Source organism: Typopeltis vanoorti, chromosome 22, assembly GCF_054136105.1.
Source record: "Typopeltis vanoorti isolate ZY-2024b chromosome 22, IOZ_Tvanoo_1.0, whole genome shotgun sequence".
Lineage (NCBI taxonomy): Eukaryota > Metazoa > Arthropoda > Arachnida > Uropygi > Thelyphonidae > Typopeltis > Typopeltis vanoorti.
The window spans coordinates 85536165-85550750 of NC_143570.1; the positions used below are offsets into that span (position 1 = coordinate 85536165).

The 14586-nt window shown below is 35.6% G+C and overlaps 1 protein-coding gene across 3 annotated transcripts in view; it reads right to left on the bottom strand.

Moving 5' to 3' along the window:
- Window positions 1-14586, bottom strand: part of LOC150094538 (DNA methyltransferase 1-associated protein 1-like) — a 219357-nt gene that overhangs the window by 190422 nt on the left and 14349 nt on the right. For all 3 annotated transcript variants that reach the window (XR_016550226.1, XM_090411891.1, XM_090411890.1), the window contains exon 2: window positions 12668-12760. Coding sequence is in view for 2 of the 3 variants with exons in the window: in XM_090411891.1 (XP_090268017.1) it covers window positions 12668-12760 (93 nt within the window). In the remaining variant the exon portion in view is untranslated. The remainder of the gene's footprint in view (window positions 1-12667; window positions 12761-14586) is intronic.

Genomic DNA, 14586 nt, shown 5'->3' on the forward strand with positions numbered 1-14586 from the left:
AGTTGGAGGCATTTTAAGGATTCCCTTGATGGTTTTTGTTTCATATCCATTCTGTTCGAGGATTTGTGTTAAGTATTTTAGTTCTTCATTACATCTTTCTTGTGTACTGGAGATATTGTATGCTCTGTCTCGAAGAGTTTTAATTAAGCTTATTTTTTGTGAAGGATGGTGGTGTGAGGTTGCATTTAGAAATCTTCCAGTGTTTGTTGGCTTCCTATATACTGAGAAGGAGAGTTTACTTTCTTCATTAACTTCTATTTTCTTCTTGTTCTAAAGTGAATTTTATGGTGTTTTGCAAATTGTTGAGATAATCTTTGAAATTGATAAGTTCATCTGTTGTTCCATTGAATATGATGAAAATATTGTCCACATAGCATAGCCATATTTTTGGTTTTTTATAGTAATTCTTAAGAGCATTGTTTTCAAATTTTTCCATAAATAGGTTTGCTAATAGTGGGTGATAATGATGAACCCATGGCCAATCCTTCTTTTTGTTCCCAGATTCTGTCTTGATAGGTGAAAAAAGTATTGTTTATACAATGTTTAAAAAGATTTAAGATGTCCAGAGGGAAGAGGTCTTCTAGGAGATTCAAAATTTCTTGTCTCGGGATGTTTGTAAACAAGCTGATAATGTCTAGACTTGCTAAGATGTTTGTTGAACCAATATGTGTATCTTTCACTTTTTCTATGAAATGTTTACTATTTTTTATGAAGGAAGATGCTTTTCCTATATGTTGTGAGATAATGTTGGTGAGGTATTTCGCCAAGTTGGAAGTCAGTGAATCTCTTCCATCTACTATTGGTCTTAAAGGTATATCTGTCTTATGGATCTTTGGAACACCATATATTCTTGGTATGAAAGTATGTTTTGATTGTAATCAAAACATCCTATGATATTTTGATTTTACAGATTTTGAATTTAAAGAAGCTGCTAATATGATAAAAAACCCAACCCAATGCAATAAAAATCAAGGTTTAATTCTCCATCAAGTGTGGTCAGCTCTAATAAAAAATCTACCTCAATCTGAGCTCGGACTGTATGAATGAGAACAAGAACACGTGACATCGTCCAGTATTGTTCAACGTCAATAACGTTTTATATCTGCATTCTGTTATTTGAGTTTATGAATAGCCAGATGATTATGATTTGTATTTATTAATTCTCTTGTTTAAACTTTAAGTTATACTATTTACCCCCTGAAGATGTAAATCCTACGATTTACGAAACTTGTCAGGAACTATTATTTCAGTATTGTGTATAACTGAATAATAAAAAATGTGGTGTAATCACTGAAATATATCTTTTGAACCAATTAGCCACAACAGTCTATGCCTGCAAATGTAAACTTAATTAAGCAGGTTTCTGAGCAAGATTCACTGCTCTGACTATATCCTTACTATTAACCAAGTAAGAGACAAAGCATTTTAATATAATCTTCTTTCATGTTTTGTGTTGTTAGATCCTTGAAAGGCCTTTCATAGTCAATATCAGGCAGAAATAATAAACAGTTTAAAATAAGAAGCCCTCTCAGCAATGTATATCAAATCACTAAAAACTGTATATTAAAACTGAACACCTAGTATAAAGTTAGAACATCAGGGAAAGGAATTTAGTTTTGGGAAGGGAGTAAGTTTCAGCTACATTAGAGGTCGTCTTTAAAAATGTCTCATGGACAAAACCATGGAATTAGCATCAATGGAGAAAATCTCAATCAGTTTTGCAGATGATATTGTTCTTTTAGCAAAAAATAAAGAAGAAACTCAGGACCTTGAGGGAGAAAGCAGGAAAAAAGATTTAAAAATGTAAAACAAAACTGATAACAAATTCAGATCAAACTAAACTAAAATTATCAGATAATCTTATTGAAATTATGGAGGACTTTATTTACCTTGGTCAATTGGTTAGCTTTAAAGAACAAGATAAAGAAATAAGTAGAAAAATCACAACAAGGAAACAAAGCATTTTGGCTGTATAAAGATTATCTTAGGAGATTTACCTGTATGCCTAAAACGAAAGCTCTTTAATATAAGCACTATTTCAGTGTTTCCTATGGAAGAAATGAGAAAAGAATACTCCATATAACAAAAAGGGATAGAATAAGAAATACTAGAATTAGAGATAGATGACTGTGGTAGAGGATTCTGTGAAGTACTGTAAGGCGTGTGAACAGGGATAGGCTGGCCATTAATTATTAAATTGACGGATGAAAGGTGGACAAAATTAAGTACTGAATGTATACTAAGGAAAGGAAGGTTCACCAAAGAACAAAATGGATGGAAGATCTAGAAAGGTTTGACATGAGATGGTGGGTATTGGCTAAAGATGTAAAGAACTGGAAAGTTAAGGAGGAGGCCTATATCCAGCAATGGATAGAAAGAGGCTAAAGAATTGTGTATTACTGTCACTTAGTATCCTGTTAATTCATTGAGGATAAATATATATATATATATATATATATATATATACATATATATATATGTATGTATGTATATGTGTGTGTGGGGGGGATTTTGGTTTGAGGATACAGTGGTTGGTTGGCGAATTTAGTGCTCCTGTAAAGTTGGTGATTTTTTGTCTGTTTTTATTGTGTTTTCCCTTAGAAAATTAGTGTTTTCTAAAGAATTGTGTATTACTGTCACTTAGTATCCTGTTAATTCATTGAGGATAAATATATATATATATATATATATATATATATGTATGTATGTATGTATATGTGTGTGGGGGGGGGATTTTGGTTTGAGGATACAGTGGTTGGTTGGCAAATTTAGTGCTCCTGTAAAGTTGGTGATTTTTTGTCCGTTTTTATTGTGTTTTCCCTTAGAAAATTAGTGTTTTGTAGTATACTAGTGTAGATTTTAGTGTTTTATACTGTATTTAGTATTTTATGATATATTTTTATTAAGATATTTTAATATTTAGTATACGTTTAAAATGGCGCCAAAAAAGGGCAAGAAAGGTAATGCTAAAAAAAGCACCGCAGGCAAGAACAAGGTTAGCCCTGCCCACGAGGTTATTGTGCACATGGAGGATGTTAACGAAAATGAATTAACCGCCAAAATAGCAAAGTTGAAGGAGATCATCAGAGAGACAATGCAGGAATTGCAAAAAGTTGAGATGTTTAAATGAATGTAGGGAGGAAAAAAAAAAAATTTAACAGGAAAATAAGAAACAACAAAGTAAGGAAATAGGTAAGTCAGGAAATAATGAAAATCAGGTAAGTGATGTTGTTAGTAAAAAGAAAGAAGTTATTTGGTATGGTGACTCTATAATAAAACATGCTATACATGAGAGAGTTATAACATCGAGTTTTCCTGGAGCGGAAATTAAAAATATAATGCAAGTAATTCAAAAACAGAAAAGTAAACGTAATCGTAGTTGTATTAGGTACGAACGACTTAACTGGCGATAAGTTCAGTATGAGAGAGGACATGAAAGGGTTGCTGGAAGAGGCGAGAGTAAAGAGTGAGAAAGTGAAAATCATTAGTATTTTACCTTGCTATGATAAAAATGAATTAAAAAGAAGGGCTATGATGGCAAACGATTCAATGCATAGGCTATGTAGAAGGTATGGATGTGAGTTTTTGGATGTGTAGGGCGAGTTTGAGGGAAGATCGGATTTGTATAAGAGGGATGGCCTACACCTGAATGCATTTGGTATCACGAGTCTGGAAAAACTAATAACTGGTATGAGACCTAACACAGAGAATCAGGGAAACTAAATCATAAAGAGAGGAATGGTGTGAATGTAAGAGCAACAATGGTATACAACCGTGTTAATAATGGGAATGGGCTTTGTCATGGAAATGTTGACGAGGTGAACATGATTTCGGGTTTGTGTTCGTCCGGTTTGGACCATCATGTGTGTGTGTGTGCAAAGATGTCTACATGTGTAAGGCGTTAGAGAAGAATAGAGATCTGCAAGATGTTCGGATTTGTATAAGAGGGATGGCCTACACCTGAATGCATTTGGTATCACGAGCCTGGAAAAACTAATAACTGGTATGAGACCTAACACAGAGAATCAGGGAAACTAAATCATAAAGAGAGGAATGGTGTGAATGTAAGAGCAACAATGGTATACAACCGTGTTAATAATGGGAATGGGCTTTGTCATGGAAATGTTGACGAGGTGAACATGATTTCGGGTTTGTGTTCGTCCGGTTTGGACCATCATGTGTGTGTGTGTGCAAAGATGTCTACATGTGTAAGGCGTTAGAGAAGAATAGAGATCTGCAAGATGTTCAACTGTGTCAGGCAGACTGTAAACAAGAGTATACAAAAGAACATGCAGGTAGATTATTATGTCTGTACACGAATGCTAGGAGTATCAGAAACAAAGGGGTAGAGTTTGTTGCCTTAGTCGATATGTTGTGACCTCAGATTGTAGGAATTAGTGAGACCTGGCTATGAATCAGACCTACTAACTGGTATTAAGTGTCATGGGTACAGCATTTTTAGGAAGGATAGAGTGGATAGGAGAGAAGAGGATGTGCTGCTAATGATATTGGATGACTTAGATCCAGTTAGAGTTGAGACCTATGAATATAGTAATACTACTAACAATATTTCATATGGCAGTGAGTTCGAAGCCATCTGGTGTGAGGTGGAATCTAACAAGACAAATTACATAGTAGGGTGTTGTTACAGACCTGGTGGATCAGTTGCTGGTGATGAAGAAATGCATCACCAAATAGAAAAGGTGAGCACGAAAAGAGTAATCATAATGGGAGACTTTAATTATCCAAATATTGATTGAATAGCAGTAGAATCTCATGAGAAGAATGAAATTGTATTTATTAAGCCGTTGCAGGACAATTTCCTAATCTAACACTCTTTGGCCTCGAGTTCCTTCTGTTAGCATGTGACAGCAGGAACTCGAGGTCAAAGAGTGTTAGATTTAATTATAGTGTCAGAGAGCATTTCAGCTAAAGACGCAACTATTCTGCCTACAGTTGGTGACAGTGATCATGCAATACTCACTTGAGAAGTGGCTAACTTTATGAATGCTCCATTCAGAAAAGGTTACATGCTGAACTACAAAGCAGGAAATTATGAACAAATGAGTACTGAGTTCAGTGGAATGGGATCGGTTGCTGGATGGAAAGAATATCGACAGTGCACGGGAAGCATTTAAACAATACTTAAATGATACGATATCAGAATGTGTTCCGAGAGTTCGAAGAATAAATAGAGTAGGAGTCAAATGGATGTGTAATCTTATTAAACAAGACATTCGTAAGAAAAGGACGATGTGGAAGGAATACCGTTTGCATAAGGATGATGTCCATTATGAACATTATAAGCAGGCTAGAATAGTCACAACTGTTGTATGGAAAGCAAAGTCTGATTATGAAAAGAAACCGGCTCTGTGTGCTCGATATGCTGCAAGTAAAAGAAAGAATGAATATGAAAGAATAACTCTTCTAAATCCAGATGGCGTGAGGGTTACAGATGCAGAAGAGGTTGTTCAGTTAATGAGTGCCCATTTCGTTAAAAGCTATCAACCTGGTGAACGCAACATTGAGCTCACTGTTACCTCTTCACTAGATGAAGAAACGCAGGTGTGTGAGGCCGAGGTATTAGAGCTGTTGAACAAACTGAATAAGAATTCAGCAATAGGGACTGATGGAATATCAGCATGTGTGCTAAAATAGTGTTCAGCTGAACTGGCCATTCCTTTGACCAGGATGTTTAATATGAGTCTCAGAACAGGGAAGATTCCACAGAAATGGAAGGAATGTATGGTAATTCCATTCCACAAGGATGGTGCAAAAACCGATGTATCCAACTATCGACCAATTAGTATCTCAGGAGTGGTGATGAAGATTTTGGAAAAATTGGTTAGGGCACGCATTCAGAAATGGGTTGACAGTGAATCTCTACTTTGCAATGAACAACATGGATTTACTAAGGAAAGGTCATGTTTTAGCAACTTGCTCACATTCTATAACAATGTTACCATTGAACTAGACAAGGGGAATGGATACACCATGATACTTTTGGATTTTGCTAATGTTGTGTCCTGAATAATCAAAAATTGAGACAAAAGATTAATTCTATTCAGGAACAACTATCTTTGAATGTAGGCAGAGAATGTTGTGCTTTAGCAAGGAAATAAAATTGTACATTATAACTTTAAGGCAAAACTGAAGAAATATTAGCATAAGAGATGTGAGATTTAACCTGTTTGTACAGAGTCAAATAGAGAAATTTATATAAGATTATAATTTAATTAGAGTATCCCATTTTATGTATTGTATGAATGCAAGTTGAATGTAAGCCAAAGTCCAAGGGTCACACTTTAGCCATCTAGAATAGCGTATGGCTTAAGGGAAAGAGAAATTATAAGGAAAACGAAGCGAGAACGCATTCTTGGAAGAGCGGCAGCGCACGTGGGTGAGTGCCATGCGGTAAAAAAAAAAACGTAGCTAAGCGCGAGAATCTCCGAGAAAAAAAAAGGGAACAATATAAGGGTCAAGCTCCCCCCACACGGGGCTGTTTGGTTCCTGTTTCCTGCGCTTGTGGACGTTGGCCAGCGCTCTCCGCCAATGTGAAGATTCCGAGTCGGCTGTAGAAGTCGTGTGAGGCCTATCGATGTTTGCGAGGAAAGGTTAGCTATCTCTTCATAACAGAGTAGCTATGCCATATCGAGTGACCGGTAATCCAGATGTGTGCCCGTGGTACCAGAGAAAGTCCAGAGTGGCACATCGCCTTATCGACTCGGGGAACCAGGCCGTGCTGTTATTGTAAGTGACCTGGAGAATTGCAGAACAAAGGTGCCTTGATGTCCAGACAAGGCTGATGATAGAACAGAAAGCCATTCCATGGGACGGTAACGTAAAAATGTTCAAGTATCTGAATTCCTATTAAAGATTTGTGTGAACTCTATAGGCTAATTTGTGTATGGACATGCTGTAGAGAACTTTAGAGATTATCCCAATTTGGCCATGACCTGTCCCTGTTTTGAAGAATGTCTCCCAGAAGGGATCTGTGTTTGAGATAACTGAGACATATTGTGAGGTATGAGTAGTGATCAGAGAGTGATTGAAGATAATGTAAAATTAAGCCAGAAGTTTGTATGTTTATAGAAAAACTCTGGGGATCTAGTTATTATGCATGTATTCTTGTGTTAGTAACGATACCAGAATTTTACTAGGAAAGTGATTATGTTAACCATGTACTGTATATCTTTTAAACCTAAATAAATATGTTTTATAGCATTCGCCTGAATCTAGCCTGTCTTATGAATTCAAATAGCCACTCATAAAATATTATCGAACCTAGCGGGAGAGATATATGAATATAAGTTGATTTTTTTGACCGCAACTGTATGCAAAGACAAAGCGAATTGAAATTAGTGTTAGAAAGTTTATTACTGTGTATTACTCTGAGAGAGCCACCTTGGATAAGTCTCATCTATCCTATATATATATTGGCTGGCGCAGCAAAATATAAATTCGCCAATATTTAACAGGTGGACTGTCTCAGAGGGTAGATTTTACGGCCTTGTCCCATACTTAGACAAAGACCTTATGAGTGAAAGAATTATACGTGACTAAACTTAAGAGCAGCCTAAATTTTAGCTTGTTTAAGGATAGAAGGGTGATAGCTAAATTGCAAGACTTATTGGAAACTTATTACAAAAAGACAGAAGGGTGATAGCTGATTTGCTAGACTTATTGGAAATTATTACAAAAGGATAGAAGGGAAATAACTGTGTATGAGTGAGTAGTGGAATATACAAATATATATAGATAGTAAAAGTAATAATAAACAAAAAAAGGGTAAGCAACAAATGGCACAGCCGAAAGGATAATGATAGAAGAGATTGACGTAAGAAACGATATAATTGAATATAGAGCATCGATATAATAGCAATAAACACAACACAACACTAAGGCTTATAACAGAATACAGCATGGCAGACTGCTGCATAAATGGGAGAAAATGGGTTTGAGTTTTACAATATTAGCATGGATAAGAGGATGGCTGACTAACAGATATCAAAAATGGTATAAGGGAGATCTGAGTCTGCAAGCTTTAAGGTAACAAGCAGCATGTTACCTTAAATGTTACCAAGCACTGTTATTCAATCTGTACATTAATGATATTGGAAAGGATTTGACAAGTGACATACAATTATTTGCTGATGATGCAAAGATAGGTAGGGTAATCAGGAACACTGCTGATATTCAGTCTTTGCAGAATGATTTGAATAGGCTGGAATTGTGGGCATGGGAAAATGGGTGTCAGTTCAATGTCAGTAAATGTAAAGTCATTCACTTTGGCATGATTAGATATCCAATGTCATATTATATTGGTGGGTTTAGACTAGAAGAAACTGATGAGGCTAGGAATCTTGGAGTGTTAATAGATAGGAAGTTGAAGTTTAGGGGCCACGTGGCAAAGATTGCAAATACAACTCAAAAGAAAATTGCAATGCTGAACCGAACGTTCACATGTAAAGATAAGGATGTTATTTTGCCTCTTTACAAGGCCTTGATAAGACCTCACTTGGACTATTGTGAGCAGGTCTGGTGTCCTGGTTTCCGTTGTGATTCAGATATATTGGAGAGAGTACAAAGGAGTGAGTTAAAAATGATATCAGGATTGTGGAATACTGATTATGAAGACAGATTGATAATTGTAGACTGCAGACACTAGCAAATAGGAAAAAGAGGGGTGATATGATTGAGACTTACAAACTTCTGAAAGGGTCATACAGGATTTCAATTGATGGAATTTTTCAATTTATGGAGGGTGGGGAAAGGACGAGAGAGCATCCTTGGAAGCTGAGAATGAAGATCGCCAAGAAAGGTATGAGGGCTAGATTTTTCTCTTAGAGGGTGTGCATGATTGCAATGGATTGCCATTGGATGTTGTAAGTGCAAGCAGCGTGAATGAATTCAAGAATAAGTATGATATCAGTAACAGGCTCACCCCATCACTGAGAACACTCAGCATTGGCTCTACTCAGTGGCAGGCTCACCCCACCACTGAGCAGAACCGCTCATATCTTATCTGAAGGGTAACAGCCGAGCCTCAGATAACTTCATGGGCTACAGCATTGCCATTCGTTGTCCCCTCTACCTAAATAACAGCAACAGCCAAGCCTCAGTTAGAACTTCATTGGCTTCAGCAATGCCATCCATCACCCAAGCTTCCAACCTGTTTCAACCTTTATTGAGGTCTCGTCAGTGGGAGCCAGACGAGACCTCATTACTTCCACCTTAGTGGGAGCCACACTAAGGTGGAAGTAATGGAGAAGTCATATTTATGCCAAAAGGTGGTCACACCTTATTATTAAAATTCTTTGGATTAGAGATAAGTTGATGGAAGTTTTTTCATTTATACCACCTTTACCACGAGTTGCCCCAGTCCTGAAAATACTTCAGGTGCAAATTTCGTTTGCTTACACTCAGATAAAGGATTAAACTAAATATATAATTGGTAGCATAGTCAATTTGATGATGATGCAGCATTTCACAAGGTTTTCAGATGGATAAGCTATTGATATAGCATCCTAAGTGTTCATAACACATATTTCAAGGAACATAGTTCTTTTCTATATATACCATTAATATTGCTTTTTTTTTTTTTCACTGAACAAATGCAATATTAATGGTATATGTAGAAAACTATGTTCCTTGAAATATGTGTTATGAACATTTAGGATGCTATATCAATAATGAATCCATACAATGAACTTCTTAGTTCATTATATGGATCTGTTCTACTGATTTCCACATTGTTTGTTTTATGTGCAGCCGTGCTTTCCTAGAAATTGAGATTTTGTCCCTGAACAATTTTATAAACTCCTTGTTGACCACACAGGAGTTTGGAATTTTGAACCAGTGTACTGAGCACCTTTTGTTCCCTTGGTATTAGTTTCATGTACATTTCTTGGTTAACCACCCAAACGACCAGATGGATAAAATATATCAAAAATATACACTTTCATATTATTTCTCTAATATCCAAGGTTATATTGACTTCAACAGACACTTCACATCCATGTGCCATATTTACTTGAATATAACTCACCCTCGTATATTTCACACTCCTGATTTTACTTTACAAGAAAAGAAATTAAAAAGTTTTGCATATACCTCACACACAAAAAAAAAGTTTAGAATTTTAAGAAATAGATAGTGAATGTTGTTATGGCAGTTTCAGATATTTTTTGGAATTCGGTTGAAGAGAATCAGCATTTCAACTCAACAATCATTGCCCTGTTTGTGTTGTCGAGTCGCACAATCTTTTGTTAACGAAAGTGAGCCGAGATTGGATCAAAAGAAGTGTGAGAGGAAAAGTACTTCCCTTCATCAAAAGACATCCCTTTGTCAAAGAATGCCAAAAGATTTCGAAGATAAAGTGATGGATTTTCATCACTATGTGATTCAACTTAGGAAGAGCAATAATTATATGTTATCACAAATAGCCAATGATGATCAAACACCCCTCAATTTCGACATGCTGCACCAAACAACAATAACCAAAAAAAGATGAAAGAAATGTGATAATGCACACAATTGGAAGTGAAAAACAGCGAAAAACATCATATTCACAACTGGAAGAAAGTTGCCTCCTTATGTAATATCCAAAAGGAAACTAATGCAGAAGGGGAAATTTTTCCCTGGAATTCACGTAAGAGTTCAAGAAAAAGGATGGATGGACACTACAATGGTTCAATATTAGATTAGAACAGTTTGGGACAATGCTCTTGTGAGGGATAGTTTCTGCAGACACTTAGGACCTGAAATAGCAAACCAACTTTTGGATCTGAAGACCTACGTGGCCATTATTCCTGGTAGTCTTACACCTTGTCAACAACCCTTGGATGCATCGTTCAACAAACCATTCAAGGACTATGTATGAAAATTCTACATGGAGTGGATGGCAGCTACAACCTGACTCTGGCAGGGAAGATTAAGAGACCATAAATAGAACTGTTGTGCAACTAGATTTTGAGAGCTAGGGACATGATTTCACCAGAAATAATTGCCAAAGTTTTTCTAAAAACTGGCATCTCTAATGCCCTGGATGGGAGCAAAGATGATGCTATTTTGGTAGATGACCTTGACAGTACACCTGAGGAAACCGCTCTCAAGACTGGAAGTGGCGATAGTGAATATGAGATTTTTGGTAAGTCATTTTTTTTTTTTAAATCATGATAATCTTATGATTCTAAAATGATAAACGGACAAGCAATAATGAAACAGTTTGACTTAATTTAATTACAGAAGCATTGTCGCTAAAAATTAAAATATATCGCATGATGAAGATAATGAGCTGATCATGTAAATAACATTGATAATTAAAATTTAAATGCATTCATTTTATAAACAATGTGAGCAAATATAAATTATAATGACCTCAATTTAATTATTAGATATATGAAGAGCCAAAGGCTTCCATTCGGTGACATATGACTTGTTTAAGTTAATGGATATTACATCCCATATCGTTTCTTAGCCAAATAAGAAACTCTTTGAGTTTCTTATTTGGCTAAGAAATGCCGAATATAGTAGAAACCATATAAAGTTTGGTGATTCCAAGCATAAGCAAATACCTGGATACTGCAGCAACTGACCCTTAAGGTAGTGCAAGCTGAGGCAACTCATGTCAAAGGTGGAGCAAGCTCAGATCACTATTCTTGATATTTACCCATAATGTGAACTTAGCTCCTAGGAGCTGTATTACTGTTCTACATTATGAGAGAAGGTCACTACCCAGACCGGTTTCAACCTTTATTGAAGTCTCATCAGTGAGTAGGTAGACCTAGTAGGTTGAAAATAAAGGTTGAAACCGGTCTGGGTAGTGACCTTCTCTCATAATGTAGAACAGTAATACAGCTCCTAGGAGCTAAGTTCATATTATGGGTAAATATCAAGAATAGTGATTGGAGCTTGCTCCACCTTTGACATGAGTTGACTCAGCTTGCACTACCTTAAGGGTCAGTTGCTGCAGTATCCAGGTATTTGCTTACGTTTGGAATCACCGAACTTTATATAGTTTCTACTATATTCGGCATGAAACTCTTTGAGTTTCTTATTCGGCTAAGAAACGATATGGGATGTAATATCCCTTAACTTAAACACGTCAATTTAATTTTTTCCTGAAAAACTTTTTAGTTTCCAAAAATCCCTGCACATATATCAAACCATGATTTTTAACTTTAATTTTGGTGAAAAATGTGCGAGTTATATTGAAGTAAATACGAATTATGGAATCATCCACCGGTGAAGGCAACTTAACCACTAGTACATTGGTTAAGTTGCCTATAATTGATTCTGGATAATGCAATATTTTCCTAATGTCATAAACAGGTAGGCCACTGATATGACATCTTATAACTTATGAATCCTAAATTCTCCACATGGTTGAGTGTACAGATGCACAGTCAGTTCTACTGCCCATAGCATAGTACAGGAACACACAAATCGACATTTCATTCTTAACAGGCGGGTATGCCTATACTTATTGCAACCTAATGTGTGTGTGTGTGTGTGTAAACATGAAAGCAAGCTTAAGGGATATTAAAATCTTTCTTGGTCAATAAACAGTATACAGTATTGCAGTGATGGAACATCAAAACTTGAATGTGACAATGTGATAAAGAAGTTTTTTTAAAGGAAAACATTTAAATAAATGATTACTTACTTTTTTGGAATCACATCCAAGAATGCTCTCCTTACTTATGATTTCTGGAGTCTGTGGTCTTTCCACATCAAGGATGTCCAAAACATCACTCATCTATAAATCACACAAGGGAAAAAAAAGCATTATACTCTTGTAATAATTACGGCCATAAAGGCAACGTTTTTTTTATGAAATAAAATAATCGTTCAGGAATGTGTTAGCAGAGCTAATCTCAGGTAGTATGGTCACTTAAACAGAATGGGAGAGGAAAGATGAGCAAAAAAACAAGTGTTCTCTGCCAGGAAAAAGACCAAGATATAGGTGGATTATATATAGTAAAAAGTGCCTTAAAAGATAGAAATATAAGATCTGATAATGTTGGAGTCTTCACAGGTAATAGATTGATTTGTAGGAAAATTGTAAATAGAAAGTTAGTAATGATGTAAGTTTCATGTAGTACTATCATATCCTGTACACCCCTTGAGGGTACATGTCAGGAACTTTATGATGATACCTACTACACTATATCATCTCATCTCATCCGCTTGATAACAGGTTGAGTCCACTAAGAAGAAAGGTTCTCCACTTATCACGATCTTTAGCCATCTCAATCATAACTCTATAGCTGGGTAGATGGAAATGTTCTTTCAGCAATGTTCTTAAGCCTCTACGCACAGTTCTTTCAGCAACTTTATCCAAGTACTTCTTGGTCTGCCTCTAGGTCTTTTTCTTCCTATATATCCATTCAGAGCTAAATATGGGAGTCTGAATATGACCAAACCATCTCAGTTGATGCTTAATGATTGTGTCTATTATATTATCTAGGAAGTTTAAATCTATTCTTACTTGATCATTAGTCTTGTGAAGTTTCTTGATTGGTTGTTGAATTATTCTCCAGGCTTCTGAAGCATAAGTAGCCAATGGGATAATAATTGTTTTATATAATTTTAACTTTGTACTCGTTGGTTTTTTTTTTTTTTTTTTTCCCATATTTTGTTTAGTTTATTCATGTTGGTCCAATCTAGGTTTAGCCTGTGTTTTACTCTTTCCATATTGTTGAGGTTACCAGATATAAGACTACCAAGATAAACATATTAACTTGTTCCAGCAGGTGATTTTCGAGATTTATAGAAATATTTTCTTCTTCTCTACCTATCTTCATTATTTTTGTTTTATGATGATTAATTTTCATACCATAAATTTTACAAGAGTCATTTAAAATATTTAAAATTAAAATATATGGTCTGTAAAACCATAGCTGGTTCATCAGCTATGGTTTTACAGACTCCTTCTAGGAAGATGATAAAGAGTTGAGGTGAGAGGAGGCATCCCAGCATTACACCTTTCTCGACTCTGAAATCCTCGGGTTTAATGTTGTCCATTTTAACAAAAGCTTTGGTGTCTCCATAATAATTTGTAATAAATGTTAAAATATCAGAATCCATTTTTACGTTTTTTAGGATAGTGATCAATTTGTTTCTATTAACTGAATCAAAGGCTTGCTTAAAATCTATAAAACAACAGTATATGGGCAGATTGTATTCCCAATATTTTTCTGCTATATTATTAATGGTAAAGATATGGTCTATAGTGGATTTATGTGGCCTGAATTCTGCTTGGTTTTCCTCTATGATTTTTTCTGTAAGCACCTGTTCTCTTTAGTATAATTCAAATGAATAGTTTATAATTATGACTTAAGAGTGTTATGGGCCTAAAATTTTCACATATTCTTTTGTCTCCTTTTTTGTGAATTGGTATAATACTTCCTGTTTTCCAGTCAGTTGGAATTACTCCATTATAAAGAATTTGATTAAATAAATTCATCGAGAAATTAACAGTTTCCTTGCCACCATATTTCCATAGTTCAGTGCTTCCCAAACTTCTGAATGTCAGGGACCCCTTTGCAAAAATTAAGATATTTCACGGCCCCCCTCGAAAAA